The sequence below is a fragment of the Brachyhypopomus gauderio genome, chromosome 2, assembly GCF_052324685.1.
Source record: "Brachyhypopomus gauderio isolate BG-103 chromosome 2, BGAUD_0.2, whole genome shotgun sequence".
Taxonomy (NCBI): domain Eukaryota; kingdom Metazoa; phylum Chordata; class Actinopteri; order Gymnotiformes; family Hypopomidae; genus Brachyhypopomus; species Brachyhypopomus gauderio.
The window spans coordinates 42,900,671-42,928,474 of NC_135212.1; the positions used below are offsets into that span (position 1 = coordinate 42,900,671).

Below are 27,804 nucleotides of genomic sequence, written 5' to 3' on the forward strand. Positions count from 1 at the left end.
TGTGTCGGAGCATGTTGGACAGCTGTCAGGAAGTCAGCGTTTAGTCCTTAATTATGTCAGCTAACGTTAAAAAAGATACTACATTGCCATTTCGAACAAGGCATAGGACATCTAAATATTTATTTACTGACGTTAAGGGTAAAGTCGTGTGCTTGGTTTGAGGAGAACAGAAGTTTTGAAGGATTACAGTTTGAGTCGCCATTACGAGAGTTAACACGCTGAGAACCAGAACCAGACTGACATAGAACTGGACGGGAATGGGCTCCACTCATCCAGAGATGTAGCAGTCAGGACCAACTTTGTAATATCCCACAAAACTGCAAGAAACGGTCCGCCATTCTCTGGTGAGTTTGTCAAAGGACTCCGCGGCGCTAATTTGTCCTGACCAAAGCGTTTGCAAATGTGTCCCTCTCCACGCGAACCGAACCGAGACGGGTCGAGGGAACATTGTAGCATCAGCTGCAAAACAAAGTGGATAATTTTAACATTTCCCCCCTTGGCTCTGGTCGAGAGCTGATGTCCGTGATACAGCCGAGTTACTGAGCTTTATACGTGCGGTAACGAAAAACAGACCTGACGGCGGAGCTTGAGATCGATGTGATACTAGTTTTTTTAAACACTGCAAAATTGCTCACAAGTTCATTAAATAATTGTTCTGTCCTCCATATTTTCATTGTATAATTTAAATGTTTCATTTACGTTTTAGTAGGGATATTATAACTATATATACTGTATACACTATGTAGGCTATTGTGCAGGACTTAGTTAAGTACATTAGTCTGGCCCTGTAAAACCGTTCCAATTTTTCAGGTGATCCCTTGGGAGAATTAATGGCCCACCCCTGGACTAATCCCACAAGCAAAGCAGGGGAGCTGGTGAGTGAGACATTCTGTCCCAAACTTGAGTGTACAGACATTGCAGGAGTGTTTGGGCACAGGACAGGAAGAGCACTGTAAACATTGGCGCTGGCATAGAATACCAACACTGTCACTGTGTCACTGCTCTGCTAGTTTTGCACTGGTCAACTAAGCGATGTTGAGTGTACAGAAGAAACGGCCACGATGTGGCGGCCCACACAAGCTCGCAGAGCAGGCGTGTAGCATATAAACATCTGCTGTCCTGTTACATCACACACCGGGGGCTTTAAACTGCAACCTTTGAGTTGCTTCAAAAGCTTTGGGAATGGATTTCCACGCCCGAGTAGCTGCACACAAGCCTAAGGTCACTATGCCAAGAATCTGCTGGAGTGTTGTAAAGCATAACAGCACTGCACGTCTCAGTGGAAACCTGTGCCTTCCCCAGTAGTGAATCATACTGATGGATGCATCTGGGTTTGGTTTACCAAGTGCCACCCGTGAAGTTTGGTGGAGCAGAGGTGATGGTGCGCTGCTGGCTTTTAGAGCTAGGGTTCTTTAGTTCCAGTGAAGGGTTGATGTTGCTGCCAACTTCTGAAGACTATTAGCTTGAGCCAAAACTGCACTGTTTGGGCTCAAACAGCTGGTACCACATATGACCTTTCCATGACCCTTATTCTACAGCAGCACGGCATTTGTTCTGGGGCTGCCCTGTATTTTTATAAACGCTGTATCGTTTACTCACCTGTCCGCAGTCCCACATGGGACTCTGCATAATTAGCAGAACGGTTGCACTGGCCAGAGTGGAGGTTACTGTGGTTTGCTTTTTGTGGAGGGAGAGAGGGCGTTCGTGTTGGTGTCCTCGTGGACTGAGCCAGGAGCTCAGAGTGTTGGGGATGAGTGTAGTCTCGTGTTTATGGCCTGACCCAGTGGGTGGAGCTGGCCTAATTAAGGCCCTTTGTCCTCTCTGCTGCTCTGCAGAAGTGCCTCTCCTCTTTTCTGTACGTAATGCTGTAATATAGTATTGCACCTGCTTCACAAACACCATTTAGGCCCTTTCTTGCTCTCGTCACACACGATCAACATACTGCATTCTGGGTAACAACCACCCATGCATTACCCAAAAGATTTATCGAGGACACTTTCTTACCCCTGCTAAACACGATATGCAACTCGTCTTCTCTTTGTGTCTCACTCCATCACCGATGTCCTGCAGAGTACCACCTCTCTGACATCTCTTTGGAGAAAGAGACCAAAGAAATGAAACCCGGATTGCGAGTTAAACCTGGAGTGCGTTACATCTCCCATCCGTGCAGACGCTGCGGGTTCCCACCGTGCAATGTTAGAAGAGTCAGAGCCTTCCCGAGAGCAGGGAGACCCAGACGGGCGTCTTCTGCTCCGCACTGCTGTGACTCCTCCTCAGGCACACCCTCGTTCACACGCTGCCCTACAAAACATCTAGGGCTGGGCCGCTCACTACAGCTCCGTCCTGTGGCTCCCTTGCTGAGATCACACCACTGCTTCCCTGTGGCTGGAAGCAGGAAGTACAGTGCTGTCAGCCCTGCGTCCTTGACCTCACGCCTACTGTGTCCTTCCTTAAAGGAATTATTAAAATGGATCTCTTATTTACTTTCATTAATGATGCTGATAATATGTTGAATGATTCATCATCATAGTTTAAAAGACAAAATTCTCTTTCTCTTTTCTAAAATCTAAAAAAAAAATGCAGTGACTTCTCCCACCTCTAAAATCCCTTCTGATTATAGGTTACATTACCAAAACCGTGGCTGCAGGAAAATTGCATTAACCAATAATATCATGACATGTTTTCATGATCCAATCAAATCCTTTTAACTTGTCCTATTGTGGTATAGCAAACTTCAATTTCAGTCTCAAACCGAATCACTATATCTATGTGTATATCCGTATGTATATACATGTATGGATACATAGATGCATATACTGGCAGTTTCTGAGCTCTTCGTGCAGGAATTCAAAGAATACCTAGGGTTGGCAATCACCATTGAGAATGACCAGGTTCAAATTCCTCAGAGACCTCTCTTGGACAGCAAATATATCACTTATAAAAAATGTCTCAACAATGTCTACACTTCCTAAAGAGGCTGAAGACAGTAAGTCCAAGCCCACATCCCGGGAAGTACCGATGAACTGCATCACTACCTAGTATGGCAGTTCCACTGCTCTTGACCACTAGGGGGTGCTGAATGTCAGCGCTGCACTGACACCCACACGCAGCACCAAGTACAGTTCCAAGCTTGATGGAAGCCTGCAGCGTCACCTCTGACCCCACACGCCCAAACCATGGCCTGGATCACCCTTTACCATCTGGCAGTCATTACAGGAGCATCAGAGTCTGTTCCACCTGACTAAAGAACAGTTTCTATCCTCACGCTGTGAAACAGCTCACACCAGCACAATTCAGATGACAGTTAGCACACACACACACACACACATACACACTCTCTCTCTCTCTCTCTCTCTCTCTCTCTCTCTCTCTCTCTCTCTCCCTCTCTTTGCTGTCATTGTTTAAATATGCACTGAACTTTTATTATATAGCTTTGTATTTAACTTCATTAATATTATATATTGGCCCAACAGGACAATTACATAACTATGTTGACTACCCCACTGTGAATTATACTGTGAACTACAGTCTACTGTAAGAACTATGCATACTTTATAGTGCAGGAATAACTTGCACACATTTGCATGTTAAACATATTCTATAACTGCATATGCATCCGCGATATCAACTCTCTTTTATTCACATTCTTGATGAGATGAATCCCTGGACTCTTCTCATCCTTTACCTCCTTCTTATCATTTTATCTTTTGCATTATATTAACATAAAACACCTCCCCTGACACTAGTGAGGGAGTGAGAAGGGAGGGGAGGAGTGAGAGAGGAGAGGGGAGGAGTGAGAGGGGGAGGGGAGGAGAGAGAGGGGGAGGGGAGGAGAGAGAAGGGGAGGGGAGGAGAGAGAGGGGAGGGGAGGAGAGAGAAGGGGAGGGGAGGGGAGGAGAGAGAGGGGAGGGGAGGAGAGAGAGGGGAGGGGAGGAGAGAGAAGGGGAGGGGAGGAGAGAGAGGGGGAGGGGAGGAGAGAGAAGGGGAGGGGAGGAGAGAGAGGGGAGAGTAGTTCAGTTTCTATTAGCCTTATTGGTCACCACAGTGTACATTTGTATTTGACATCTTCATTTAAATACAATATGACACAAAGCAGATCCAGAGGGAAGCCACGCCACGCTACTGTGCACCATGTGTGGGGTTGTGCAGTGAACTGAGGTTTCTGAGTCTATCAGGGAGAGCACATAGACCAGGGGGTATTCACAGGGGGTATTCACAGTGCATTTTTACAATCTGGTGCAAATGCTTTCTGACCAAGTGAGTAAAATGTATCAAAGAAAATGACAATCAGTAAAACGCATAAAAAGTGCTGAGAATTATACGCTTTTCACCAGAAGAGTTTAACGTGTGGACCGCAGTGAGTAGGGCTAAAGGGAGAGTCTGATTTACACATACTGGTTCTCCCTAAGGCTGTTCTTCCTCTCGTACTCCTCACTTTATATACCAACCACTACAGAGTCCTCATCCAAATCGTCTTCTTTGTATCAAATGCTCATTTGATAAAAACCATTTGAAACAATATTTCTCTACCACCTCCTTGAGGCCCTTGAGATGGTTTCAGGTTTTTGCTCTAACCCTGACGTATGGAAGTTGGACAGAGCGAAACTGTGGCACTATCAGGTGTGGCACAAGGACACGGGTCTACACTTCTACCTGATCGGTGAGCAAACTGAACAGGGTCTAGTTCACCAGAGACAGGTTTTCACAAGAGGTAGAGAGGTAGGTTCTCACAATCCTTTCATGTTCTCTCATGATCAAGGGAGTCAAGGTAATCAACAATAGAAATTTAACAGTAAACATTTCCCATAACAAATGAACTTTCAGCACAGAGAGAAGACTGACACAATAACTGTATTGTGTATCTGTACAGTGTATCTATAACTGCCGCACACTTAATAACAGTGCAGCTTCCTAGTGAGCTTCAAATATGTCATTTGACCAAAAGGTCCCCGTTTCTTGAACCTTACATAGTAATGACTGATTCATCTAGTACTACTGAATGTTCATACTTCTCATTTTTACTTGTGGTTTTCTGGGATCCAAGCAGTTTATTACTGGCAAACAAACTTTCAATCCCCCACCGAGCTGAACAAGCAGTTTGTCCTGCTCAAATCTCTGCTCCACCATGTTTTTGTTCAGTCGTTTGGGTTTCTTCACAACCTGTTCACACCCTCCATGAATCTGCTTCTCCTCTCAGAACCTGTATAAAACACTTCTGTACGATGACATCAGCCCCGGTTCTGGACTGCTTTGCTTGGGGGGGCAGTAAAACATAATGAGGGGGCATGTTGATAGTCATGTTTATGAAGCCAGAAATATATTCAAGGCTTGAATGATGACTATTGATACTGGCTTAAAGTGATGTATTAGGTAAAGAAATAAAAATGCACATTTTCGAACTTAAAACACAATGATTAAAAAATACATGTTGATTATGTAAATGGAGAACAAAGATTATCTAATTGTATTTCATTTCAATACTGCCATTACTAATAGAACAACTCTATTTCTTGAAAGGCTGACAAATGTACCTATACACAGACTGAGAATATTCAAACATGGAAATAGGAATGAGTGAGAATATTTATATTACTTGGAAATTAAAATATAAAGAAAACAAAAGAATACAAATTCTGTTATAAAAGGGAGTATTCGTCACATTTCTATTTTGAAAAAGAAAAAAATATGAAAGTACATAAAATAAGAAATCTATCTACTGCACTTTAATGGTAAAAAATCTGGTAAAGTATTGAAGTTTTTATTGATGTTATGAAACGTACTGGTACAATGCGGTATTTATGCACAGTATAACAATACTGGCTGTGATGGCGAGGAATCGTTTAAACCAGGGATGTCAAAGTCAAAAACACAGAGGGCCAAAAAACCAAATTTGCTACAAGCCGAGGGCCGGACTGGTTCAATGTTTATTAAAACATATTGAAATGATTGCACATAGCCTATTGAACCAAGACCTAACACAGTGTATATTATTTAATGTTTAAATGAATAAAGCACTATTTTCTTATGGATCTGTCAGTAATTTCAAGTGAAAACATTTTTCAACAGGCAAACTTCCTTCAAAGAAAAATCACATGAAGACACACAGGTTTACCTTTTACCTCCGTGAACATGTACTCTGCCTCCCACCTGGCTTGAAACCCGTTCTCAGTGTCCACCTTACGTTTAGTCATTTTTGAGAAGGGGGATAGCTGAACGTTGATGTCTGCTCTGACTGCTGATTTAGGTTTATACTTTCGCGAGTGACCATAGTGCGCGACTCCGAATTTTAATGTTGCTTTGTGTTGCAGCTTAGGCTAAAGTACTTGAAAATGTTTTAAATTGTAACTACTTCGTTTCACAACAAATAGCTGTCTGAATGAACCGTTCTCTTGTATTACGTTAACAAATACGAGCCTCTTGTAATTCCAGGACGAAACATGAGAGAACGTGAAGACGTTAAGATTGGGGAAAATAAACAACCATTAAATAATGTGAATAAAAAGCGAATTATTTCGAATCATTTCGAGTATATGTATAAATATTTAACATATTTAAGTTTAACGTGCTGGAAAATATTGAAATGGACCTTTAAAGTGACGTACAAGTGCTTGAATTCCACCTTATAAAGGTGTATGAACCCTGCAGACATGACTTTTGTTCATTGCGCTGGCGGAGCCACTGCGATTACGTCATTTTCGCCGCGCGGACCCTCGCGACGCTTCGCGCTGCAGTGACTTCGCAGGCTACCGTTGCATTGTGGGGAATGTAGTGTTTGTGCGTACAAAACACCATCGGGCGGCTGTGGCCTGCGGGCCGGTTCTAATAGTAGTTCAATATCATCCAGGGGGCCATAGATAATCAATTCGCGGGCCGGATCTGGCTCGCGGGCCTTGACTTTGACATATGTGGTTTAAACCATGAACGGGGGAAAGAGCAGCCTCGCGCGCTGTCGTGCACCTCTCGAATTTTGTAACTTCGCGCGCGCCGCGCCTCAGCGCAATGAACAATGTCATGTTTGCCGGGTTCATACACCTATACAAGGTGGAATTAAAGCACTTGTACATCACTTTAAAGGTCCAGTTCAATATTTCTCAGCACGTTAAACTTAATTAAGTTAAATATTTATACATATACTCAAAATAATTCGCTTTTTTAATCACACTTTCAAAACGCCCAATCTTAACGTCTTCACGTTCTCTCATGTTTCGTCCTGGAATTACAAGAGGCTCGTATTTGTTAACCTAAGACAAGAGAACTGTTCAGTCAGACAGATATTTGTTGTGAAACGAAGTAGTTACAATTTCAACATTTTCAAGTACTTTAGCCTAAATTCCAGCACTTTTCAAATCTGAAAAAGCAACATTAAAATTCGTCAGGTAAATGTTCATTCTCCTGTTTTTTATTACCACATATCGTTTCGGACAACACTGCGCGGCAAGCATTTAAACGCTTCCGCCGCTTGCGCAGGTTTAGGAGAACCAAGTTACCCTAACCGCTAACGGCTAATAAAATAATTTAAGCAACACCTATGTAAGAGGTGAGTAACATTAAAGCAACGAAAAACCACAGTTAAGCAAATATTACCATGTGGAAGTCAGTTTAAACTCAGAAGAGTGTTTACCAGTATACCTGTCTTTCACTCACACTAACAGAACATATACTGCCGAACTGAACCGTTTGGGGCAGTCTGCCGATTTTTATATGACTCAAAGAGCCAATCAGGAATAAGCAAGGAAATATCTTCACGCTGTAAAGCAAAATGCATTTTTGTGATTGGTTTAGAGATAATTAAAAAAGCCGTTGCTTGCATTGTGCTTGGGGGGGCAAAGACACAATTTGGGGGGGCAATGCCCCCCTCTGCCCCCCCCTAGCGCCGGCCCTGGATGACATGCAGTTTCTTTACCTCTGATTTGCTATTTGGATGGATAGTGATTGATGTTATAATGTATGATGAAATATGAAGAAATATTCCCATTCTGCTTGTTCAGGCACTCGCATCTGACCTACTAAACTTCAAACTTGTTCTTTGGAACTCCGCTGAGTGGTCGTCTGAACAATTTTCAATAAATATTTTCAAACCTCCTAATAACTGGTGTATACTTAGGCATATGCAAAACAGATTCTTACAGGGTATCAAACCAGGAAGGACATGTAACATAACTGCAAATCATCTTTATTAAAATCACAGTAAACGAATGCTGGAACATCTTTGGGAAAATAGGAATGAGAGCCTGTTCTTCAGAATGAAACTAATTCAGCCAATCACTCAATTAGCATTTTCTGTAAGATATAAACTAAACTAAAACAAAAACAAAACACAAATGATGGAATTCCCTTGGTGAATAAAATGGTCTTAAAGGCAAAATCAGCACTTCAGTACAGTACAGTACAGTTCCCTAACCACAGCTGTTTTACACCAACGTTCATTACCGTCTTAACAGACCCCGCCCCCACACCCGATCAGACCCCACCCCTATGTCCTAACAGGTCCCACCCCTACGTCCTATCAGGCTCCACCCCTATGTCCTAACAGGTTCCACCCCTACGTCCTATCAGGCCACACCCCTACATCCGAACAGGCTCCATCCCATGTCATTAACCTGTCATTGCCTGGAATTTGTTTGATTCTCTGTCCATTGGTATAGGAGAACCTATAGTGCTGTAAGATAATTGAGAATCAATATGTAATCTTCGCTATCCTTCACTGTAGTCGAAAGAGGCTACTTTAAACTATTAAAAGCTAAAACAGCTTGTGGAACAAAAGATCATTCATAAATATTCACGGAAGCTCTTGAGATGTTAAATTGTCTGCCAGATGGAAGCGTCTCATGCTCTACATAGAGAGAGTACATGCCGGCTTTCCTTGTAGCCTGTACCTTCTGAGGCCCCTCACTATCAATTACATCACCAGGCTGTTCCTGTGCTTTACCAATCACTTTCCCAGGCTGACTATACTGGAGAGCGACATCTTATATGTTACATGTAGGCTTCCAAACCATGCAATGCAGTTAAAACGTTAAGATGCTTCCCACCACACTCTTGTGTATCGTCACAAAATTTTCTCGCCCAACTTTCGGTGCGTGATAGACATCATTGTTTCTGATCTATTTCTCTCCAGTGTGCTCATGTTACACCATGTTTCAACTGTTGCTTTATAGTCCATACTGGCTTCATCCCACGTACTGAAATCCCAGTAAAAGGAGTCCAGTAAGAATCCTGTTATCTCTCTGTTTAACCAGTGTTTCCTTACTGGTATTGATTGTCATCTCATTTGTATAGACAGAATGAAAAGCATCCTGCCTCAATGGAATATGTCCTATTTATTATTACTCGCTGAGAGAGACCTGTGAGGAAATCTGTGTTTTAAAGGTCCATGTAAGAAGACATCAACCTGCACTGCGTTGAAGTCTGAACCAAAATCAATGAACCAAACCTGTGAAAAAGATTTAGCCTGTGGTTAGGAGGCTGTGGTTAGAAGGCTGTGGTTAGGAGGCTGTGGTTAGGAGGCTGTGGTTAGGAGGCTGTGGTTAGAAGGCTGTGGTTAGGAGGCTGTGGTTAGGAGGCTGTGGTTAGGAGGCTGTGGTTAGGAGGTGTTCAGCTTCAGCATCCACTGAAAGGCTTGCTCAGTCCCCTTGTGGTTTAGTGTGTCCCAGTAGCTGAAGGGTGATTCACTGAGGGCATTGGCCTTCTTTCCAGCACGCTTGCTTACGTAAGGAGTTCTGACAGGCCAGCAGGCCCCGACTCCACACTTCACTCCTCACCTCTCCTCACCTCTCCTGTCCCGCACTCACCTCTCCTGTCCCGCAGTCACCTCTCCTGTCCCACACTTCTGTGTTCTCAATGCTTGTTTCTTAAACTTTCCAGAAACCTCATGGTGGTATTCGAGGACCATGCAATGTGAGAACAGGACCAGAGTGTGTGTTAAATAATTATGGTCTAATAAAATGTTAATGCTTTAGAGGTCCCTATGTATCTTAAACAGTGTCTAAAGCTGTGTTGAACGCGTTTTATTCTATATGTACAAATATCACTGGAGACATGAAGAATTTAGCTGGGTTCTGCTTGACAGCAGCCCTAGTGTTGCACTGTACAATCAGTATTCTGTACTTGTTCCCATGGACACCGCTTTCTTAAAGCATCACCCAAGTGTGGTGAGGAAAGCGCTCTTCTTTTCTTTACCACTAGGGGGCATGATGAGTAGAATCGCCGTGCAGAGAAAAGACAAAGTGTACTGGTAACCAATTAACAATGGACAGGGGGTAAAGGTAAATCCTCAGACGTCGAAAACGGGTCGATTTCCCAAATGCAGTAGGGAGGTGTGGGAGTCCTTCCCCCATCTGAATGTCCATACTGCTGACTTTTAATAAGAAAGCTATTTTTTTCTCTTAAATATTTTGAACATTACATCTATGAGATTAAAGAAACACTTGCAATAGATAAAATAAGACAAAAGCACAGAACAATGAAAGAAGTCTGAACACTCCTGAGATATCACGTGGGAAGTATGAATGTCTTTTTTCGTTTTAGAGTGGTGTGGATTTTGATGGTCTTTAAAACTTTAATCTTTAACTTTAATTGTACCAGTGCTTAATATTTTCTGAAATGCACATGGGCCTACGAAACAGAAAAAGGCAGAGAATTGTTTTTATTAGTAAACAGTGTGTGCACTTTAGCTGTAGATTAGCTGTGCTCATTAGCAGGTTTGAACCCGAGCCTTCATTCAGAGAACATGTATGTCCCAGGGTGTCTGGGTGTCCCAGGGTGTCTGGATGTCCCTGGGTGTCTGGATGTCTGGATGTCCCAGGGTGTCCGATTCCTTCTGGTAAAGATGCTGATTATGTATTTTGGAATGTTGTTGGAAAGGCTGCCAGCACCTTGCAAAATATTATTCACAACAAGAGGGAACTCAGTGGAACTGAGGCAGAAGATAAATTACTAAATTAATTTTATATGTAGCACTTTCAAAGAGGGTTTATCTCTCTCTCTCTCTCTCTCTCTCTCTCTCTCTCTCTCTCTCTCTCTCTCTCTCTCTCTCTCTCTCTCTCTCTCTCTCTGTATGAGAGAGTACCTACCTCAAGAAGCAGTGTTGAGCAGATTTTACTTCTACATTCAAACCTCGAGCAGGCAGAGCTGTGTCTATGGGGTGGAGCAGCTCTACATCCAGAGCGCCAGAGTGAAGTGACCGGCACCCTGCACTGTGCCTGCTGTAGCCACCCTGCACTGTGGCTGCTGTAGCCACCCTGCATTGTGCCTGCTGGAGCCACCCTGTACTGTGGCTGCTGTAGCCACCCTGCACTGTGGCTGCTGTAGCCAGCCTGCACTGTGGCTGCTGTAGCCAGCCTGTACTGTGGCTGCTGTAGCCAGCCTGCACTGTGGCTGCTGTAGCCAGCCTGCACTGTGGCTGCTGTAGCCAGCCTGTACTGTGGCTGCTGTAGCCAGCCTGCACTGTGGCTGCTGTAGCCACCCTGCATTGTGCCTGCTGGAGCCACCCTGTACTGTGCCTGCTGTAGCCACCCTGCACTGTGGCTGCTGTAGCCACCCTGTACTGTGCCTGCTGTAGCCACCCTGTACTGTGCCTGCTGTAGCCACCCTGCACTGTGGCTGCTGTAGCCACCCTGTACTGTGCCTGCTGTAGCCACCCTGCACTGTGGCTGCTGTAGCCTTCACTTCCTCTCCAGTGTGTTAGTGACCAGCTTACCCACAACTCTGTGTGTAGCTTGGAGCTCATGACCTGAATAACAGTTTCAGATCACGTACGCACACACACACACACACACACACACACACACACACACACACACACACACACAAAGAGGGAATTTTTGCTCTGTAAAAGGACCCTAGACTCAGCACGTTTACCCAGCTAACATGGTCGCCATGGTGTTGCCGCTGCAGTGAACACATCCTAAGTCCAACTTGTCATGTTCTTAAAGAGTATCCTTCACCTCAGTGCTGCGATGCGGTCCCTCCCGGACGGGTCGGGCCCGCTGGCCGTGCCACGTCTGGGTGTGTTAGCAGTGCGGCTCAGAGGGGGAAAGGTCAGCCCACGTTGGCCTGGTGCCACGTGAGGTTACATAAGCCAGAGAGATGCAGGGAGCAGACACAGCAGCTGAGGGATGGAGGCCGCGGTATTCCCATCCAGAAGGGGACAGCCTGTTCTCCAGCTCTGTCTACAAACCACATACACACACACACACACACACACACACACACCTATACACACATATACATACACACACACAGGCACGCACACACACAGCTTCTTTCTCTGATCTCACAGTGCAACAGAGAGGAACACAATGCATGTTTGATCAAGCAGGAGAGAAAGAGCAGGCAGAAAGCTAGAGAGAGTGAGAGAGAGACACTGTGAGAGGGAGAGAGAGGCAGAGAGAATGAGAGAGAGCAAGTGAAGTCAAGAAAGAGAGAGAGGGAGGGAGGGAGGGAGAGGGAGGGAGGGAGGGAGAGAGAGAGAGAGAGAGAGAGAGAGAGAGAGAGAGAGAGAGAGAGAGAGAGAGAGAGAGAGAAGCAGTCCAACAACTAAAGGCGAGCTGACAGGCAGGGACCCCAGGCAGGGACCCCAGGCAGGGAGCAGTGCCGGGAGACAGCCTGTGGAGAGTGAGCCATAAAGGTGCTGACTGGGCCACAGCGAGAGGCTAATTCCACACATTTTGTCAAACAGAGAAGTGTAGAAATTGACACAGAGGGAGGACCATCACCCCGAGGAAGGAGGGAAGTGAGTGAAGGAAGTGCAGAGGTGGGCAGGGAGGTGTGGAGAGAAGGGGACATGAATAAATGAGAGTGTGTGTGAGAGCGTCACTCTTTTCTGTTCTGTCACAGGGGCCAGGCTGCCACTAAGAGGTGGGAGGAGCGGAGCAACACTCCGTGTACTTTAGCCACAGTGACTGCTTACGCCCACGACCTCTGACCTCACACCACATCATACCCACTTACATCACCCATACCCATTTACATCACCTATACCCCTGACATCACCCATAACTATGACCATCTCACAGCTTGGGCCTAATCCTCACCACTCCAGAGACCCCTGGAAGGAGTGTCCATCCCCACCAAGTAGCCTCAGTGTTACATTAACATTTACATTTGACGTATTTAGCAGACGCTCTTATCAAAAGCGCCTAACAAAAGTGCTTTGTCATCTACTCATGTACTCAATGTATCTTAGCCAGTACAGTAGGTTAGAGTTCAAGATAACATTTAACTAGAATACTGCTGAAATACAGGAGTCAATGCTGGTACATTGAATTGTAAAATAAGCATAAGCTGTATATCAGACAACAATAAGTGCAATAACAAACAATACCAGAAAAAAAAACGTGCTAGAGGTTAAGTTATTCAACATGGGTGCAGGATCAATGGTCATTTAAATATTGCACAAATGGATAAGTCTTTGATTTGTGATTGAAAACTGCAACAGACTCTGCAGTGAAACTGTGGAACTCTGCTGTGGAACTGTGAAACTGTGGAACTAGGCTATGGAACTCTTATGTGAATCTGTAGGACTCTGCTGTGGAACTGTAGAACTCTTATGTGAATCTGTAGGACTCTGCTGTGGAACTGTAGAACTCTTATGTGAATCTGTGGAACACTGCTTTGGAACTCCTGGAATCTTCAGTCATGCAGCCTGATGTTTCAAACCGAGCCAAATTCAATATCAATTTGGATCAGGCTTTGACCATTGTGATCATGTATGGAGGGGCTGCTCCATTTTTGGCTTTAAAACAGAGGTTAAAACAGAGGCTAAAACAGAGTTGGGATAAACCTGGCAGTTAAACACACAGTAGTGGTCTTAGAGCAGTGGTTCCTAAACTTTTTCTGCCGTGCCCCCCTTTAGTAGATGAGAATATTTTTGTGCCCCCCCTACACCCCCCCCCCCCCCTCATATTGACTAGGGATGCACCGATTCACGTTTTTCACTTCTGATACCGATTCAGATATCTGAGGCTTCGTATCGGCCGATACTGATCCGATACCCAGTGGCGGACTTAGCAATTTGGGGGCTCAAGGCGAAATTAAGTAGGGGGCCCATCAACATTAATATGCGAAAAATAAGTCAGCTAATCAGGGGGCCCCTACAGTGGGCTGCAGTGGGAGGGGCCCAAGGCAGTTGCCTAGCCATGCCTCTATGCAAAGACCGCCTCTGCCGATACCGATCTGATAGAGTAAAACTGTGCTGATTCGAATTAAAGCATTTTTTTTTTAAACACAGACATACTGAATTACAAGTTTATTGAAAACTCTGCACCAGTATAGCACACTTAAACACACATAAAACATGTAAAAACAACACAACTTGCATTTGTTCAGTCAGTGCAATTATGAATATAACATTGAATGTAAAATAAATAATACCAAAGAACCTGAAACTTACAAAAACAATAGGTTCACAACTTTGGTCAAACGTGAAAAAATAAACTGCAAGAAACCTTTTAAATGGTTCAAGAATTCTAAATATAATTTAAAACAAATAAGGAGATGAAATAAGAGAAACAGCAATACATATGCGGCTAGTTTGCAAGCGCAGACATCACGCAGAGCACAAAGCATGTAACGGCCAGAAATATGTGTACTGTCTCTTTAAGGGAGCGAGTTGAGCGCGCGTATGGAATATTGTTTTTTTAGCTTTCTGTCGTAGACCGAGTCAGACCACTGCTCTTTATTTTATTTCTGTAAGTAACGCATTAAATGAGCTTTGGACAACTCACCAGTTCATGTATGAACAGTGAAGTATTGCTGGAGCCCAGGTTTATTTTGGTCAACCAGCAAATCAACGGAATAAGTGGAATACCACCAGCGCGAGTATTAGGTTGAACTAACTCCGAAAAGCAAGCAATACAAGCATAGAATTAGACTGAATAGATCTGTTTTTATGGATCGGTCACATTGTCCCCGATACCCGATCTAGAATTTTTTCAGATATTAATATCGGAATCGGTGCATCCCTTGACACATGTGCACGTTTTACTTTCAAGCTCCGCGCCCCCCCTGCAATAGCTCCGCGCCCCACCTAGGGGGCGCGCCCCCCACTTTGGGAACCACTGTCTTAGAGAGACAAGGCAGATGAGACCAGAGGGGAAACCCGAAATCATAAACAGTGAGTCAAAAATAAGTCAAAGCAGACTTACAGCGTGATAAGAAAGAAACCCCTCAGAACTGCAGATTTGTTTAAATAGTGACTTACATACACAGGGAGTTGTATACAGTGGGACTTACATATACAGTGTTCCTGTATACACAGGAACATGAATGAATGAATGTTCAATTTATATAGTGCCTTTCAGGATACCCAAGGCGCTTTACAATTGTTAACACAGGTACAAGTTACAGACAACCAATCACACACACACCGGCGAGAAGCAGCAGCCAATTGCGCACAGCGTACTCTCTACCACGATCCACAGCCCCCTGGGGGACTGAATGGGGTGCAGGAAGGGGAGAGAGGACAGACCCTAGTGGCAGAGCACCATCCACCACTGGGCATACAAGCACACACACATTCATGCACAGACACTCAGACAACTGCTTTTTATTGAACAAAGAGAGAGAGACACACACACACACACACACAGGGAGAATTTGTCAGGGACTGTCAATTTACCTAACCTCCATGTTTTTGGACTGTGGGAGGAAACCGGAGATCCCGGAGGAAACCCACGCAAACACAGGGAGAACATGGAAACTCCACTCAGATAGGGACTTGAACCCAAGACCCCAGTGCTGAGAGGCAAACGTGCTAACCACCAAGCCACCGTGTTGCCACATACATACACAGGGGCTTGTGAACACAGTGACTCATATACACAGGGATTTGAATACACAGGGTTTAATAAGACAACAAGGTGGAGCTGGAATGTGAGGACAACACACAGGTGGATGGGGTTCAAAATTCCAGAGAGGTCTCTATAAGCACTTATTCAGCACTGAGGCACAAGTGATTTCTCACAAGGTAGCTGTTGTTGCTTACGTTTTTCTTCAACTGCCCCATCACATTCAAGTTCACGGCGTACAAGGCATTCTGGGTATTGTACTTCCTACTGGGTATTTAGTACCCAGTTCTATTGGAGTGGCGCTGTAATCCAGCAATGCTTTGTAGTCTTTCTCTTAACACTACAGTACACTCTGACACCTGACGCTGCCTTTTCTTATAGGGCAGAGTGGCTGATTTTGGTGTGAATTAAACTGTAGTCCCTTGTGAACTGTTAGAAGGTCTTGGACTCTAACGGAAGTCCACTGTGAGATGTGATCTCCTCAGGGATGCCATAATGTGCAAAAGTCTCTTATTGCTGAGAGTGGATGTAGCTCTGAGACGTCCAACTTCAGTGTATTCGGAGAAAGAATCAACACTGAGTAAACGTTTTCTTGTCTTTCTCTGGCCTGCAGCCCGGCGTGTTCTCTGCATCACATTTCAACCATCTACAAACCTGATTCGAGATACCTGCCGGAGCACAATCTGTGGCCACTACTGTTTCTCTCTGTAATGAGTATTGAGCTCAAGCCTTAGGTGAGCTTAGGTCTTCGTTGAGCTTCTAGGTCATTCTCTAAACAAATGGGTCATTTTTCTCTAAGCATCTTCTTCAGTGGTTTAGTGAAAGTACAGTAGAAAGCCATTGATGAAATATGGTGGGAGAATCTAGCATACCCATGACCCTGCACAAATGGAAAAGAATCTCCCAATGTCTCTCTGATGTTTCTCCCAAAAATATCTTCTGAATGCGGTGAGGGGTGTTGATTCAGCTGTGAACAGGGATCTGCCAGGAAGTTGACCTAGCCTCCAGCTTTGTGAGAAGCTTTAGATAGCATGGACACAGGCTGATCTGATGCTGGAAGAATGTTGCATTCTCTTTTAACACACATATTCAAGTTTGTGAGTTCCACACATAAGCACAATTTTTCCATTTGGTTTAGGAAAAACCCACTATCCTACGCACCATCCTGTATAGTCTGTGAACATCTCGAACATCTCGGGTATAACTGCATGAACATCTCGGGTATTACAACATGAACATCTAGGGTATAACAGCACGAACACCTTGGCTATAAATTTGTGCATTTGCCGAGCCCTGAAAACACCCTGTTACATATTGGCCTGCCCATAAGACACGTTTGTTGCTCTTTACAGGTGACCAAATTTCTTGTGGCTGCAAGTTCTCTCTGGAACTGCCATCACTCCACGTCTAGGTTGAATCAGTGGTGTCCCAGTCACTGGAATGACTTCTCTTCTCTACCCAGCAGAAGCTGACAGCACTTCTCCAAGAAAAGCATAGTCCTCCACATGTGTCACTCTCATCCTGTCACACACAGTCCATTCTGAGTGTGTGGTGTGCAGCTGCAAGGCACCCTTTGTTGTGACATTTCAAACACTCTGCATCTCTACCTGGACGGTCTTTCCACACGTTTCTCTCCAGCGCATCGTCTACCGCTGTCTTACAGATAGATGTTCTGTTTGTTTTTGTTGACAGTTTATTTTCATACGCTTCATTCTGAGATGCCTGTCTGATCACCACTGCCTCTGATAGCATCTGCATTCACGGCGGATACTGCTTCTGTTCCTACTGTACAGAGTGCTGCTCATTCAGTCTCACCTTGGTCCTGAGTCAAATCAGGGTCTAACCCAAAGAAGTTCTAACTATCTGGGGTCTCTGATTGCAACTACTGTTCAATCCTTGATTTATTCCTCTTTTGGCGTAACAAATGCACAGCTGTGATAAATCTCCCAGCATTCTCCTCTTCTTCTCGACAGCTATGATTGATCTGGGCTCTCAACACGACGCTGTGGAAATGCTTTGACAACTTTGTCGTATTCCTCTTTGACTAACTGGCTCAGTGTCAACAGCCCAAGAATAACATCTGCTTCCTCCACAGACCTGGACACGACTAAACATGTTTTTCACCGGTAAAAATAAAACCAATAAAAGATGAAATATGACTTCTAAGCCACCACGTTCTGTCACCATATATAACAAGCAGACACTGAGGCACAAGTAATGTTCACTTACAAGGCCATAACATACACAAGGCATTCTGGGTATTGTAGTGCCTGTCAGTATAAGACTGATCTCTGGTGTTCAGAGTTACCCAGAGTGAGAGAGAGTGCATGAGAAAGAAAGAGAGAGAGAGAGAGAGAGAGAGAGAGAGGGGGGGTGGGGGGTGGGAGAGAGGGTGAGAGAAAAGAGGCTGGTGAAAGGTGGTTAATCCTCAAAACGACACAAGAGAGGGAAAAGGCCAGAGTAGGAGACGTGTGAAAGGAAGATGTCGATAAGTGAAAGACAGACAGTATTAGGACAAGAACATAAGATAAGAGAGGAGTTGAGGATGGAAGGATGAAAGAGACAGCAGGAGGAATCGGGTGGACGAAGACATTGGAAGGTAGTAGATCATTCCATCGAAGAGAGAGACAGCTATAGATCATACAGAAGAAGAGAGACACCTAGAAACCACACAGAAGTGACACAGCTATAGATCATACAGAAGAAGAGAGACAGGTAGAGATCACAGAAGAAGAGAGACAGCTAGAGATCACAGAAGAAGAGAGACAGCTAGAGATCACAAAGAAGAAGAGAAAGAGCTAGAAATCGCATAGAAGAAGGGAGACTGTTGGAGATCACAGAAAATGAGACAGCTAGAAATTACACAGAAGAAGACAGACAGCTAGAAATCACATAGAAGAAAAGAGACAGCTAGAAATCATAGAAGAAGAGAGACAGCTAGAAATCACATAGAAGAAGAGAGACAGCTAGAGATCACTGAAAATGATAGACAGCTATAACTCACATAGAAGAAGAGAGACAGCTAGAGATAACTCAAAAGTGAGACAGCTAGAAATCACACAAAAGAAGTAAATTAAGGCCACACGTACAGCTAATGGAGTCACATGCAGGAAGCAATTGTGAAACGATGCACCATTTGTTTGCTTGATTGATGATCTCCTCACCATCTCCAGACCTGTCTGAGAATTAAAGTCCATCAAAACGACATATGAAATGGCTGATTGGTGCAGAATGCTCTTTTCTTATATAATTCCTCATGTGGAGTAAATCCAAACTTGTGTGTGTCCTGGCCTCAGTTAGAAACTGATGCGAGATTTTGGTAAGGCAACAGCACAGATCTGCAAAAGAGTGCACTGCCCTAAGGCATGTAAGAACATTTGTACACAATGTGGAGAGTGGGTAAAATTTCAGCACGTGTAACAGTTTTTTTTTTTGCAGTTGCTAAGAGCCAATTTCTGAAACCACATACACAACAGGCAAAACATCTCACACTTTAGGAAAAAAAAAACCCTTGGATCAAGACTCCAAAATTGTATTTTTGCATTCAAGCTCTACACACAAATATCAGCTGAACAGCATTTCCTGTATGACAACTACACATTGATGTAACAAATGGGTGTTTTTGAATGTTCAGAGCATAGTCTCCTCTAAACGTCTGTCATAGGGCTCACATATACATGCGTATTCACAATCATACAGGTTATTTATGCATATTCAGTACATTTACAACATAAAGTAAAACACAAGTACAAGGGGAATGTTTATTTTCGTTTTTGCATGGACAGTTCTGCAGCACATGCTGTATAAACTGTAACACATGCTGTATAAACTGTAACACATGCTTTACATACTGTAACACATGCTGCATATACTGTAACACATGCTGTATAAACTGTAACACATGCTGTATAAACTGTAACACATGCTTTACATACTGTAACACATGCTGTATAAACTGTAACACATGCTTTACATACTGTAACACATGCTGCATATACTGTAACACATGCTTTACATACTGTAACACATGATGCATATACTGTAACACATGCTTTACATACTGTAACACATGATGCATATACTGTAACACATGCTTTACATACTGTAACACATGCTTTACATACTGTAACACATGATGCATATACTGTAACACATGGAAAACAAAAGCCAAAAAAGGATTTGACTTCGACATTCAAAATTAGGCTCCATCTTGCTTCATGTTTGGTTCTGGCTTCAAGATCTCATTGACGTGATAGCTGATGTCTTCTCTGGCCAGACAGGGGGTGAAGCACCTTCTGGAGTGACGTGAACCCCCATCAATGTCACCACTATCCTCCTCCATCACCTGGAGAAGGGATATGCGATGGGGAGGTTGGCAACCACCTTCATGCTGAAAAGAACTCAAAAGGTCAGAGGAATAGAGAGTATAGTGGAGGTGAAGCACAACAAATCATGGTTGTTCAGTGAACCGGTTTGTACTTGAGCATGGCACAGTGTCCTATGATGTTCATTACAGTACTGTATGACCGTATGAAATAGGCATAAAGTAGTCAATATTATGTGGCATAGGACACTGGAATAAAGCATCAGTGAGAGGATTGCAGAGCATACTTGCACATTTTCATAGCGCAGTTGATTCACACTGTCAGAGATGTCAGTAATGATGTGCTGTTGAAGCTGTTGTAAAAGTATGCTATTGATGGCTCTGACCATGTTGATGATGGTCTCTTCTTACCCCAGCAAGGGGTAGTCTAGCAGTTCTGCAAAAACATGATGTGAACATTTTATCGGCAGGAAATTAAACTTTAATTTAAGTTACTGTAACTACTGATATGGTACTACACTAGTAGTAGTACAGTGGTATACACAGTTCAGTTCTGTGAGTTCAGTAGTATGCTATAGAGGAAAGGTCTACATATCTATTATGATTTTGACGTGTCCTCATGATGCTACAGTGTAACAGTACAGATGAGGTTGGACCCTTGGCGTCCAGAAAACTCAACCCATGGTTGTCCACATGGTTAACCAAAGGGGCCCTGATGTCATCCATTATGGTTGTTCATCTTCTTCCTCGTCCTCTTCCTTGTCATCTTTGTGCAGTATTGCACTCTATTGTTGTGGTGGTAGGTGTGTAGGTGTGTATGTGTAGGTAGGTGTGTAGGTGTGTATGTGTAGGTAGGTGTGTGGTGTGTAGGTGTGTGGGTAGGTGTGTGGTGTGTATGTGTAGGTAGGTGTGTATGTGTGTAGGTGTGTAGGTGTGTGGTGTGTATGTGTAGGTGTGTGGGTAGGTGTGTGGTGTGTATGTGTAGGTAGGTGTGTATGTGTGTATGTGTAGGTAGGTGTGGCAGTTTTCCAAAAGAAACACATGGTTTTCAGTTTTGAATGTTGTGTCTAATGTAGGTAACAGTGTTTAATGTTTTGTTAAAAGTGTGTTTTTGAATTGCTAAGTGAGTGTAAGACAGAGGATGTGCTTAAGGTTTAGTGCACCAGGTCAATAGATTGGCTTCATGAGTTAGTAGTTTCCACAATTGTGCTATAAGTACCAGTGTTTATGTCTTAGCGATTGCAAAAAACTGTAGAGGACAGGCAAGATGGCTCCATGAAGCCCTGCTTGCCTGCACTGTGCAAGGTTAGCATGGTCACTGACTTCATTCACTGTGCCAGTGACAAACTTGGTCCGTGCGGCACTGACACGGGGTCTACATGTAGAAGCAGCTCCTGAATAGAGAGGTAAAGAGATGAGTGTGTGCAGAGGGTGATCTGAGTGTGTGTAGAGGGTGATCTGAGTGTGTGCAGAGGGTGATCTCAGTATATGCAGTGGGTGATCTGAGTGTGTGCAGAGGGTGATCTGAGTGTGTGCAGTGGGTGATCTGAGAGTGTGCTGAGTTGAGATTTCTGGAGGCAAAGTGTCCAGACTAATCTGTGCTGCTACACTGTGGCATCATCATTGTGAGATGTGAATAGATAAGTAGACCGATGCTCTATAGCAGGTATCACCAAATGGCGGACCGCGGTCCGGATCCGGACCCGAACGCCGCCCTGTCCGGACCCAATCACATTCCTGATTAACTGGATACGGACCCAAATGCCAGAAAATTTTTTACGGGAGACTATATTTTAAACCGGAGAATTTATTTTCAGACGAGTGTTACGTTCACCACCCATTTGAGTGTTACGTTCCCCCCCCCCGCTCAACAACTTTCGTTCGCCACCGGACCCGGACCTAAGGTCTGAGCTATCTGCCAAAAATGGACCGCGGAAAGATTTAATTGATTACCCCTGCTCTATAGCATGCTATCAAACTTACAGAACTGAACTGTGTATACCACTGTACTACTGTAGTGTGGTACCACATCAGTAGTTACAGTCATTTACAATATACATTTGATTTCATGATGATATGTAAAATGCTCACATCATGTTGTTGCTGAACTGCTAGACTACCCCTGGATGGGGGGAAAAGAAAGCTATCCACCCCAAAACAGAAAGAGCCCATCATTACTGACAATGTCACCTTCAGCAACACCCATTCACTGAGCATATCTGCACTGGGCCAGTGACAGTGTGAAACAACTGTGCTATGCACAAGTATGCACAACTGTCCTCTGGCTGATACTTAATTCCATTGTTAGAGTCCCTGGGTGGCATGATGGCAACATCATAATGTGTGCCGCCTTTGCCAGAACAGTGGTGTTCATCATCATGTCACTCTTAGTTCCTACAACACTGCCCACATCACCTTCCTCAACACAGAGCAAAACATACTCTGGGGAGTATGTACCCGAACGGTCCAGATCATTTGTTGTGTGGGACAACATATGTTTCCACGATGCTGCTCATGCACTTTTCGGCATGGAGGTGCTGGGCAACCCCACCATGGCATGTCCGCTTCTCCAGGTGATGGAGGAAGTTTGTGGTGACATTGAAAACATGAAAAGGGTGGATACATCAGTCCAGAAGGTATTTCCCCTGCTGCGTGGCCAGACATCAGCTGTGGTGCCAATGAGCTCTTGTAGCCAGATCCAGATACGAGACGAAGGATGGAGCCTAATTTTGTATTTTGAAATTACAAGACATTTTTTTTGGCTTTTGTTATCTATTACAGAACTGTTCATGCAAAAAACATTAATTTTTATTTTGTGTAATTATGTTTTACTTTATGGTGTAAAGGTACTGAATATGCATAAATCTACTGTATATTTGTGAATATACATGTATATGTGAATACTATGACAGACAGCACACTACACACTGAACAATCAAAACACACACAGTAGCAGTGTGTTCCATTTGTTCCATCAGTGTGTAGTTGTATAGGAAAGGTTGTTTGTCTGATATTTGTGTGTGGAGTCTGAATGCGAAAATACAATTTGGCAAGAGTTGTAATGAAGTGTTTGATTTTTCATGAGATGAGATGTTTTGCATGTTGTGTGTATGGCTTTGACTGCTGTGTGTTACGTTTCAAAAATTGATTAAACAATTACAGGTATGTTACAGACTCAAAAATCGGGTCTTAGTGACTGCAAAAAACTTTATCCATTATAGCCAAAGCTCAATTTCTTTCTAATCACTACAGTTAAAGCTGAATCTCTCTGTAATCACTACAGCTAAAGCTGAACGTCTCTCTAACCACTTCAAGTGAAGCTGAACATCTCTCTAACCACTACAGGTGAAGCTGAATGTCTCTCTAACCACTACAGGTGAAGCTGAATGTCTCTCTAACCACTACAGGTGAAGCTGAATGTCTCTCGAACCACTACAGGTGAAGCTGAATGTCTCTCTAACCACTGCAGGTGAAGCTGAATGTCTCTCTAACCACTACAGGTGAAGCTGAATGTCTCTCTAACCACTACAGGTGAAGCTGAATGTCTCTCTAACCACTACAGGTGAAGCTGTGCTTAGGTAACAGACCTGAGCTTGTGTCCCATATCCAATCATGAGAATCACCTAATTATGTAAGTGGTGCAGCCCATGGAACTATGCAAGGCAGGGGGCAACCTGTCCCCTTGTCAACCCTTGGCTCAGAGGGAATCCTACACCTGATTTTGGTAGAAATTGGGCAGACATTGTCCAGTATAGTCAATTAGGAAAAGAGAGACACACATTTGTTGTTGTTTTTATTGTGAATCTGTGTTCTGGGTGGTAAGAATGTTCCCCTCCACTGTGTCTCCCTTATTTCCCCATTCTCCTCCTTTACCCATTCATCACACAGACCCTGAAAGATGTGTGTAGGCTGTTCCCTGGGGCATTGCAACACACACACACACACACACACACACACACACACACACACACACACACACACACACACACACACACACACACACACACACACACACACACACACAAAGTCATCAATGTTAACACCATTAGTGAGGGTTTGAGGCTCAGTGGGTTCTATCCACTATCTTCAACGTAAGACACTAACACTGAGTAGTAGTTTAACTAGTGCTATGGCTCTGGGTAATAGCATGTTAAGTGAATGATGATACCACCATTTATTGATACAGAACTTTTAAAAAACATAACCGGCTCCTTGTCCTCTGTGTGTCTAATAAGGACATAAATGAGTGTAGAGGTTCTATGGCTAACAGCACCCTGAGACAGGTACCCAGCTGTCCTTAATTACGTGACTCAGGTGATGTTGGAGCTAATACTAGATGCAGTGCCTCTGAGCATATGTAGACAGTCAGCACAGACTACTGGCAAAACAGCTGCTTCCCTGTAGAATGGAGGAAATACTCCTCTGGTGTATGGACACGGTGGCCCTTGGCTACAGGCTGGTGTGTGTCTGAGGTGAGCAGGGCTGGAGCTGTCTCAGATGAGCGGTGGTGTCGCTCTGACAGAAGTTCTGGTTAGAAGGACACACAGAAGCAGAGGCTTCGCTCCCACCTGGGGGTTGAAGTTTATTCATCGGAACGTGATGCGTCTGAGTTCAGGATCGTTCTGATTTGGCACCTTTAGGCTTTAGTTCGTCCGAATCGACACATTGAAATGAATCCAGAGACATAATGAAATGACTAAGGCTGGGTGAAGCTGACGATGCAAACATTTACATCCAAAGAAATGACTCCAAATCCCAATCCCAATCCCAATCCCAATCCCAATCCCAATCTAAAAAGCAGGTGTCCTGTTTGGTTTGTTATCAAAGCATACTAACAATGAGGTAAATAAAAACAAAACAAACTAGCAAAAAACATAACCGAAATACACAAACATTAATATTTAAACTTTTCCCCATTATAATTATCCTTTAAAACGTTTCATGAGCAGGTTTTCTGTAAATGTATAGCATGCATTTTAATTTCTGTATTGGTGAGTCTCTCAGCTTCATGTCTGTAGTATTCCCTAGAATAATAATTTTTTGCTTGCTTTCCTGTATGTGTCCTGAATCCTTGTCTTTAGTGTCCTGAATCCTCATTTTCAGTGTCCTGAATCCTCATCATTAGTGTCCTGAATCCTCGTCTGTTCCTCTTTCTCCATACTCTTGTTCCATCTTGGCAGTCTTTCCTGAAATCCTCCAATGACCTCTGACCCTTGCCCTTTCATGCAGTCACTGTGGCAGTGAAGGGCTTTGGTATTCCACACTCCCACAATGAAAGTGAGGAGGGGGGGGGGGAGTGAACACAGATGTAGGGGAAGACTGAGTTAAGGGGGCATCAGAGATGTAGGGGAAGGTTGGGTTAAGGGGATATCAGAGATGTAGGGGTTGGTTGGGTTAAGGGGATATCAGAGATGTAGAGGAAGGTTGGGTTAAGGGGATATCAGAGATGTAGAGGAAGGTTGGGTTAAGGGGAGATCAGGGATGTAGGGGATGGTTGGGTTAAGGGGATATCAGAGATGTAGGGGATGGTTGGGTTAAGGGGATATCAGAGATGTAGGGGATGGTTGGGTTAAGTGGAGATCAAGGATGTAGGGGATGGTTGGGTTAAGGGGATATCAGAGATGTAGGGGATGGTTGGGTTAAGGGGATATCAGAGATGTAGGGGATGGTTGGGTTAAGTGGAGATCAAGGATGTAGGGGATGGTTGGGTTAAGGGGATATCAGAGATGTAGGGGATGGTTGGGTTAAGGGGATATCAGAGATGTAGGGGATGGTTGGGTTAAGGGGATATCAGAGATGTAGGGGATGGTTGGGTTAAGGGGATATCAGAGATGTAGGGGATGGTTGGGTTAAGTGGAGATCAAGGATGTAGGGGATGGTTGGGTTAAGGGGATATCAGAGATGTAGGGGATGGTTGGGTTAAGGGGATATCAGAGATGTAGGGGATGGTTGGGTTAAGGGGATATCAGAGATGTAGGGGATGGTTGGGTTAAGTGGAGATCAAGGATGTAGGGGATGGTTGGGTTAAGGGGATATCAGAGATGTAGGGGATGGTTGGGTTAAGGGGATATCAGAGATGTAGGGGATGGTTGGGTTAAGGGGATATCAGAGATATAGGGGAAGGTTGGGTTAAGTGGAGATCAGAGATGTAGGGGAAGGTTGGGTTAAGTGGAGATCAGGGATGTAGAGGATGGTTGGGTTAAGGGGATATCAGGGATGTAGAGGATGGTTGGGTTAAGGGGATATCAGGGATGTAGAGGAAGACTGGGTTAAGGGTAGAAGCTCTGGGAGTGGAACCGCTTGGTTGGTGCCGTCCTTCATCACCCAACACCTCCATCTGCTGGTTCTGCACACCCTCACCCCTACGCCTGCTTGTTCTGCAAGTCCTTCATGTAGATCTGTTTATTTATTCATTTTGCTCTTTGGGAAAATCTTCATTATTCCACTAATTACTTTTGTTACATAGGACAGTTTGCAGACTGGGCTACTCCATCCTGCAAAGTTTCACAGCTTTAATGCAAAAGTAAATAATAAAACATTGGAGACAGGAAGATGGCTGAAAAGATAATGCAAGTTATCCTATCAACCAGAATGCTGAATAGGTGATGGTACTGTCTCGCTCCATAATCTAGAATAATTCACCTGAAGAACATCTCTCTCCATCTCTCTCCACCTGCCTCCACCCTCTCCACCTGACCTCTTTTCTTGATAACTGGCAAGAAAGATCAGGCATAGAGGAATAACCTTTGAAAAGAAAAGCAAAATCATTTCAGTTCTTTATTCATGACAACTCATGGAACTTGAAATGTGATGGTGATATTTTAATTTTAGGGCTCTGTTCTCTCTGTAATATCTGGTTTACTTTTGTACGCTCTCTCTCTCTCTCTTTCTCTCTTCCTCTCTCTCCCTCCCTCCCCCTTTCCCAAAGGGATTTCCTCATACAGGCGTGGTGCGTCGGTTGGCTGTGTTGGTGTGGGACGAGTCTTTCAGCTCCTTCTGGACGCAGTTGTGGACCTGCAGGAAGTTGTGGTCCCTGTCTGAGTTGTAGGTGGCCGTGGGCGTTCCCTGGTTCCCCTTCAGCGTGTCCCCGCCACGGGTGAGCGTGTACATGGAGATCTCGGTGGAGGGTAGAGCCCCGAAACCCTTCAGGCCCACGGGGGAGCCCTCTTGCGAGTGCGAGCGGTCCGTTGACCGGGAGGATGAGCGGGAGCGGTGGCGATAGCGGTAACGGTAGCTAGGGATGCGTGCGATGGCCGAGCCTTGCAGGTAGTCTGCAGCACGCGCGCCCACACGGAGCATGCGGTGCCGGTCGATGAACATGTGCACAGCCAGGACGCCCACCATCTCAGACATGATGAAGGACAGGGCGCCGAAGTAGAAGCTCCACCCGTAGGAGTAGCTGTTCTTCTTGGAGTCGCTCTTGGTGGGGTCCCCAGCGTTCGCCGATATGTACACGATCATGCCGATGATGTTGCTGAGACCTGCGGACAGAGAAGTGGTGTCAGTGTCGTCCACAGCGCGTCGGCCAGTGCCCTCCACGTCCACTCTCTCACGCCTGATCCAGCCTTTGGAGTTCTTTTGACTGCTGTGACACTCGGCCGTATCCAGAAACGAAAATTATCATAAATCAGATTGTACAGCTTTAGGAGTTGGAAGCTTGTCTAAGCCAGATGTTACACAAGCGTCTTCCTT

At 44.4% G+C, this 27,804-nt stretch overlaps 1 protein-coding gene and 1 long non-coding RNA gene across 3 annotated transcripts in view; one reads left to right on the forward strand and one right to left on the reverse strand.

Annotated features, from left to right (window-relative positions):
* Window positions 1–27,171, forward strand: LOC143508173 (uncharacterized). Its single transcript, XR_013129219.1, has 3 exons — window positions 1–344; window positions 811–875; window positions 27,041–27,171. It is a non-coding gene; the product is annotated as an uncharacterized LOC143508173 (long non-coding RNA).
* cacng2a (calcium channel, voltage-dependent, gamma subunit 2a) overlaps window positions 23,966–27,804 on the reverse strand; it is a 70,511-nt gene continuing 66,672 nt past the window's right edge. Inside the window, exons 4-5 of one of the 2 annotated variants that reach the window (XM_076996685.1) lie at window positions 27,055–27,593; window positions 23,966–26,856 (exon numbers count right to left, since the gene is read on the reverse strand). In XM_076996685.1, coding sequence (XP_076852800.1) covers window positions 26,695–26,856; window positions 27,055–27,593 — 701 coding nt within the window. In that variant the 3' untranslated portion in view covers window positions 23,966–26,694. Of the gene's footprint in view, window positions 27,594–27,804 lie in introns of both variants that reach the window. The other variant, XM_076996686.1, reaches the window with a different exon arrangement.